General features: G+C 42.2%; 1 protein-coding gene across 1 annotated transcript; it reads left to right on the forward strand.

Moving 5' to 3' along the window:
• The first annotated feature begins 256 nt into the window (after nucleotides 1-256).
• Nucleotides 257-6,518, forward strand: bsdc1 (BSD domain containing 1). Its single transcript, XM_030044796.1, has 11 exons — nucleotides 257-336; nucleotides 990-1,044; nucleotides 1,152-1,268; nucleotides 1,499-1,666; nucleotides 2,068-2,122; nucleotides 2,466-2,581; nucleotides 2,680-2,748; nucleotides 3,517-3,601; nucleotides 3,688-4,167; nucleotides 4,687-4,790; nucleotides 4,882-6,518. The coding sequence occupies exons 1-11, from the start codon at nucleotides 326-328 to the stop codon at nucleotides 4,909-4,911; spliced, it is 1,290 nt and encodes a 429-aa protein (XP_029900656.1). The 5' UTR covers nucleotides 257-325; the 3' UTR covers nucleotides 4,912-6,518.
• Nucleotides 6,519-7,300: the final 782 nt, after the last annotated feature.

Raw genomic sequence — 7,300 nt, forward strand, 5'->3', positions numbered from 1 at the left:
ATGCAGTTTTTATAGTAGGCCTATTACACTCATATTGATGCATTAAAACACAACACTACTTTTCCAGTCAGAGGTTCGCTTCGCCGTTGAGTTTGATCCTCGGCAGCCACCATACAAAACGCACTTCCAAGTAAACACTGTTTCTGCTTTGTAAATTCAGACTGTAATATTGCAACCACCAGTTATCATGTGTTTACCAGACTAACTTATTTACATACTGCAGATAGATGGTCGTGCAGCGTCACGTGTCGGTTTTTTTTTTTTTTCCGCCACCACGCAGCTGGGGTTAGAGTTCAGTAAATATTGATGATGTCATCGTCTGAAGATGGCTGAAGGGTGAGAGTGAAGTCGCAAATTACTTTTTGTTTTAAATTTAACTATATAGGTTTCCAGCACTGCCAGTGGCTCATGTGCTGCTTGTATTGTTGCGCCCCTGGTTAGAGTTTGTATGATTAGTTTTTTGTCGGCGGTGTAAATCCTCAGTTGTGGAAATCATTTCAGGAAGTCGTTTGTTTACCAAAACATTGTAGCAGCTGAGCTAGCGTTAGCTTAGCCTGCAAGTTAGCCTGACTAGGGCTCGCTTTAATGCAGCTAGAGCTAAAACTGTAGCTTAAAACGTGTAATGTAATATGTAACCACGTCGCAGAAGATATGTAGCTACTAGTTTTACGTCTGGTGTCGATTCACAAGAGTAACTAGTCTCGGCTCGCCTTTCTGGGTGCTGTCTTCGTCGTTAGCTGATATAGCACTGATGGCTAACCAGTTTAGCTTGCCAAGCTGTAGAGGCTAGCTAACATGAGCTAACACAAGTAGCGTTAAGTTAGCAGCTGACAGCCTTAATGTTTTAACCTTAAAGCTCGTTAAACCGCAGTGTGGATCGAGATCATTTTAGCTATCATTAATGTTTGTCCGTAATGGTTTGTGCATTTATTTCTGCTCTGTGCGTTGTGTTTGAAATCTAATGCTGGGTGGTTGTGTTTTGACCGTAGAGAAGGCTGGTGGGGAGGCTGGCTCCAGCAAAGCTTTCAGGCCGTCAAAGACAAGGTAGATGATCGCAAATCATGGAAAATAGTTCTCTGATGTCAGTGCTGCTGAAGCGGTTCAGCAGGATGCCTCGCTGGCTCTAATCGCCGTGCTCTTTTCTTTTGCAGTCATCTGAGGCTTTTGAATTCATAAAGAGAGACTTAACAGAGTTCACCAACGTGGTGCAACATGATACTGCCTGCTCCATCGTGGCCACAGCCAGTGCTGTCAGAAACAAACTTGCGGTAAGTGACAGCTTTCATGTGATTGACTGCCTTGATAATCAGGCAGTCACAGCAAAGCAAAACGAGTTTTGCACTGTGTAGTTAAGTGGAGCACAGGTAATCTCCTCCTGATCTTAAAAGAATGATAAATATGTTTAGAGAGGAACATATGGTGAGGTTATCACCAGATATGAGGCTAACTGAATAATTAATCATGTCACTCAGACCTTCTGTGCTTCTGTGTTTTCCAGGTGGAGGGCTCCTCGGAGACCACAGAAAAGGTGAAGAAGAGCCTGTCTAGTTTCTTAGGGGTGATAACGGACACACTTGCCCCGCCCCCTGATAAAACCATTGACTGTGATGTCATCACCCTGGTGGCAACTCCAGCGGGAACTACGGAGGTCTATGACAGTACCAAGGTGGGCGACAGTCCTACTTGCATCATGGGCTAACGCTCTGAGGTTTAGACTAATAGGAATTTCCAACCGTTGATAAGCTCTTCACAGAAAATCCTGTGTACAGCTGATTGCATGTTTGCATTTTTAAATGGTAAGCCACAGAACATATCACCGCTCTATCACCCCACTTGTGGTCTTGAATAGGCCTTTCATCTACAAATTATGATGAATACATGAATAACAAAACTTAACTACATGAGTGGTTTTGGGCTAAGACCTTTGAAAGCATTGAACAATGTGTCGATTCAGGATGCATTTAATTTAGTCGGGTTAACCCCAATGTGGCTGTAGAACTGTTTAGAGCGAGCACATGATTTGGCATGAGACAGATAACTCCAGCTAAGCAACTGTTTTGCTTGCAGGCACGTCTCTACAGTCTACAGGCCGACCCTGCTACATACTGCAATGAGCCTGATGGTAAGACAGCTCACTGGGAAGAAACCAGGCTGGGAGACTTGTGATAAAATCTTAAACCACCTTACAGCTTTGAACCATGTTTTGTTCACCCGTTCTTGGAGCATTGCCAGGATTTAAATGTTGGTCAATTGTGGAATTATCGTCCAGTGCATTTGCTGGATTTATTTACTTGAGTAAAAGGAGTTCTGTTCAAGATCGAGGTGTGAAATTGAATTTATAATTTGATAATTTAAAGGGATGAGTAAAGGCATAAGATGGGGCAGAGGAGACCCTTGCCAAATATTTATATCTGTAGTATTTTTTACCTTCACATCCATGGTCACTTGCAGTCGTTTGTGTCCAGGTCCCCCAGAGCAGTTTGACAACTGGCTCTCCACCTTCAGTCTGGAGGAGAAGAAAGGAGAAATCTCAGAGCTTTTGGTCAACAGTCCCTCTATACGAGCCCTATACACCAAAATGGTACCGTCTGTGGTTTCTCTGTGTTGTAGGACTTCAGGTTTGCTTGGAAATAATGATGCAGACACGGACTGATTCTACATGTTGTATTTCTTCCACAGGTGCCAGCTGCTGTAGCCCATTCAGAGTTCTGGCAGAGATATTTCTATAAAGTCTTCCAGTTGGACCAGGTAAAATGCAAATTTTGTTCTATTTTGTTATAAATTATATATTATCTGTCTGTCTGTCTGTATTTGTCTGTCTATCTATTCTTTCATTTATTTATTAATTTGTGTATTTATTGGGTAACTAACTCTGAAATTGACAAGTAGCCTCTGATGTTAGCTCAATACATTGTCTTGTCTGCCACCTGCTGGACAACTTAGTGAAGTCACAATGAAATGAAAAGGACTTTTCATCTTGTTAGTAAATTTTCCATGTCATAATATACAGTTATTTAACAGTAGTTGCCAGTAAAATGACAAAATTTCTATTTTCTTGTATTTTAAATTGTAAACCCATTACTCCGCCCCCCTTGAAAACAGTGTGTTACCTCATTGTATAACAGCAGGTATTGGTAAAAAGTAAAATCAATATCATTATCCTAGACTTTAAAACAGTTGTGATGCTACCATCGCAAAAACTGCTTTTTCTCCCAACTGATTTACACTTTGAATAATCTCTCTTTGCATTATTCAGCCCCAAGGATTTGTTTTTACTACAATCTCAATGCAGTACATATCCATCTCTTCATGCAGGTCTCTGAAATTAATCTAAGCGGTGCAAACAAATTAAAGTGGTTGTGTCATGCAATGTAATTAAGCTTACAGTCTTTTAAACTCCAGGTGTAGTGCATATCAATATAGACTTCATTCAAAAGACCTTTGCATTTGAAAGTTGCTCTCTCTCTTTTTGAATCCTACTATATCATAACAAATTGCTGTGACTGTGTCCTCTAGGAGGAGGCCAGGAGAGTGGCACTGAAGCAGAGGGCAGAACAAAGCACCCACACAGAGACCCTGGGCTGGGAGGAGGAGGATGAGGGTAGGCAAGCATAAGCGTAAGATGGAGAATAATTGGATTTGATTTGAAGCCTGATACTTACAAAGTCTTTCTGGTCTTAACATTAGATGACTTCCTCGGTGCCACATCATCATCTCGACTGGACTTCACGCCCCCACTGGACGACAGCACCAGCCAGATGCCCACAAACTCAACGGCTGCCACAACAGCAACCCTGCTCAGCCCCGCCCTGTCCCCAAGTGGAGAGCGTGACGCCACTCTCTCAATCAGCAGCGACAGCACCAGCCTACCGACACAGGTGGAGGTGAGGCCGGAGCCTGTCGCTGCCGAGCTGGCCAAGAAGCTGACAGAGGCGAGCCTGGAAGACACGGCGGACAAGACGCAGGAGGAGCAGAGGCCTGGGAAGAGCGGCGTGCAACTTGAGGGCCGAGCAGAGGCCGAGGTCACTGTTGACGGGGCTTCAGTGCAGGCTCCTGCGCCCGCCTCTAAACCCGAAAACGCAAAGGAAGAGGGGCCACAGGACCTGAGGGTGTTTGAGCTGAACTCAGACAGCGGGAAGTCAACGCCCTCAAACAATGGCAAGAAAGGTACGTTGCACTGAGGTTGATGATTTGGGTGTTTTGCATTTGATGGTGAGTTGCTAAGATGGCAATCACACTGCATTTAGGAAAGCCGCCCATGAACTTAACTCAACCTGCCAGTCTCAACATTGATAAATCCCACATTTTTTTGTTTTCACAGTTTTGATTGGTCAGAGTACAGCGAAGTGACATTGACAAGCATAATGTTTCAACCTCAAGTTCAACAAAGTTCAACTCAAAGCCTCATCAAACCATCACACCACTCTCAGCTTGATGCAGGCATGTTGTTTTCCACGCCATAGCAAACAGTGGAAATTTCTTCTCCATTAGTTCCTCCGGTCTGTGGCAGTGTGATTGCCCCCTTAAAGTTCAGTTTTTTGGCCCACATCCAAACAGGATTAAGTTCAGGGATGCGGTTATGGGTTTTCCACTAAATAGGCTTTGAAGGAGCAGCGGGCCCAAGATCTCAGGAAGTTCCAAGCATTTTAAGTGGCTTTTTCTTATCATCTCTCATAACCCTTGCAGGGTCCAGCACTGATGTGAGCGAGGACTGGGAGAAAGACTTTGACCTGGACATGACAGAAGAAGAGGTTCAACTGGCGCTCTCTAAAGTGGATGCTTCCGGAGAGGTTAGCATGCTTTTTGCAATACTTGCACAAATGTCAGTTAAAATGAACAAACTGGGAAATGTAGTAATCTCTCTCTCCCATGTTTTTACAGCTGGATGAAGACTGGGAGAACTGGGACTGAGAGCCGCTGCAGTACAAACTCTGTCCCTCCATTAAAGCTAGTTCTCGGCAGATGAACCATGCTTAACGTGTTTTAACTCTTTGTCCACGCTGTCACCATGTCACGATCGCCAGTAGGGGAACGTCCATCGGGTTTGGACCATATTGCTGAACCTGTTGAAAAAGAGCAACGGGGGAGACCAATGCAATAAGAATTAGACTGCTCTGTCAGCTGTCAAGTTAGCGCAAATAGGCCGCTAGCAAGGGTTATGACTCAGTTCTTGGTTATTTCCTGGAGTAACTTCTGACTTAGAGAGCATAAGACACTAGTAATAGACAGAGGATGTGATCGTTCTGACTAAAAGCAAAGGGACATCCATTGACTAGTCAGAATGTGAGAGGTTTCGCCACAGCAGGGGAGGAGCTGTATTCTCTTTATCATTTCTGCCATTAAATACATGATGTATGTTGGGCAATGACTTTAACTTCAGGCTGCAAAATAGCCATAAACTCTAACACTGCTTGTCACCTTTCTAAGATGAAATGCCTTGCAGGTGATCTTTGAGTGATGGTTTATTGATTTAATTCTTGCTGTCCATGTGGCCCCCCTCACAGTGGTTCGGTAACATATTTATCTTATGCAAGTGAGTTTTCAAGATGGAAAACTATTCTGGCCTTCAAGTAGTGCTTCTCATTTTGGACGGATTCACTCCCAAACTCTTAGATAAATGGCCTTGTAAGACACACAGTAGTGTGATTATGTTATCCAAATGTTTTTTGTTACATGTCAGTGATCAGTGCTAACACGATCATGTTCAGCAGTTTCCCTCTTTGTCACTGTTTTCCTTTTTCATGTCAGGAGATTGATGTGAGCATATCTCATCGCAGGCTACATGTCATTAATTTGTGTCACTTTGATTGTTCACTTCTTTAAGTCTTGTCTGTTTGTGTTTGGGGAGAGGGAGCTCATTAATTGTCAATCATTGAGGGAAGTCATGTTTGACTCAATAAAGAGAATGCAAACTGGTCCAGGTGTCATGATACCAGAGTCTCCAGATCAAAATATGGGTAGCATCTCTTTGTTACTTACTTGTGTAGTACATTACTGATCTCTCTAGTTTTAAGTTTCTCTGCTCACTTCTCTGAATGGAAAAGAAAAGCTCAGCAAGCAGCACGCCAAGTAGGCCAAAGGGGCAATGGGAGCACACTCCATGCTTTCATGATTTTCCTTTCCCATCATCTGTAGTGTAACTGAAAAAAAAAAGAAAAGAAAATAAGCATAGGGATGTACTATTTATACTGAAATAATTGCTTCATTATAGTATTATGTGCTTTGTATTGCATGTCTGTGCAATAACATGCAAAACGTGCAGATGGTAACTGTTCAGTTGTATGTTTTTCTGGTAAAGACATTTGCTGTTTCTTTTTTTTTTCTTTTTCTTTTTTTTTTGTGTTATGACAATGTGTTGCATGTCTACAATTCTTTATGTATTCACTTCAAATTTGCACTTCCAACTAATCAAAGCTGTTCTTAACATCTGTTTTCAAAGCTGTTTCTTTCTTTTGTAAGTCAAGTATTTTTCTCTATTTTTCAAAGGATCATTGTCATTAAAGAATCCATGGCAACTGGCCCGGCGTTGTTTCTGGCACCAAAGTATAAAATACCAAAGGCTAATACAACTTGGATATATTTGCCACTTCTGTGGAAAATCCCAGTTTCACTTTGGTTGTCTGTCAAGCACCATATCTTTAAGGCACAATAACAGACTTGTATGTTAATTGCCTAGTCTTAGAAAAAAAAATTAACAACCTAAGTTGGACTTGGGCTTTCCAAATGCACTTCTAAACTAAAGTGAGAGGTAAAGTAGCTGGAAAGTTGCTCATACTGCTGCTGAAGCTGCTAATTGCTTTTTAAAACAAGCTGTTTTCTATGCAAGCCATCGCATTAGGAGCAGTTGAATTGAATTCAATCTCTATAGTTAGAAAACCATTTAGATAGTTAATTAAAATGATTAATAGTAAAAGCACCACTCGATATTTGCACTACTTTTCTTTTCACCTCCTGACTGACCGTAGCTTTTGTTTTTTTTTAATTCTCCTCCTCCATAATTTGTATTTAATCTTCAATTACAATGAGAATGCCTGCTTTCATGCAATCTGTGATTCCTGCCCACGAACTGAGTACAAACCTGAGGAAGACTTATTCACCAGGCTTGCTCCTCTAAACAAATGGCTGCAGGCTGGTTGAACTGTCAGCAGGTGGCGCTGTCGCTCCATTTACCTCTTGCTTACTTACCAAAACTGCCACTCCTTTTCTTTAAAATGCAGCACCCATCTCACAGACAAATGGGATTGGCCACATGCCACTACATGCCATTTTTTTTAATATCAGTCTGCTAATGAAAACATGT

This window comes from Myripristis murdjan, chromosome 22, assembly GCF_902150065.1.
Source record: "Myripristis murdjan chromosome 22, fMyrMur1.1, whole genome shotgun sequence".
NCBI lineage: Eukaryota > Metazoa > Chordata > Actinopteri > Holocentriformes > Holocentridae > Myripristis > Myripristis murdjan.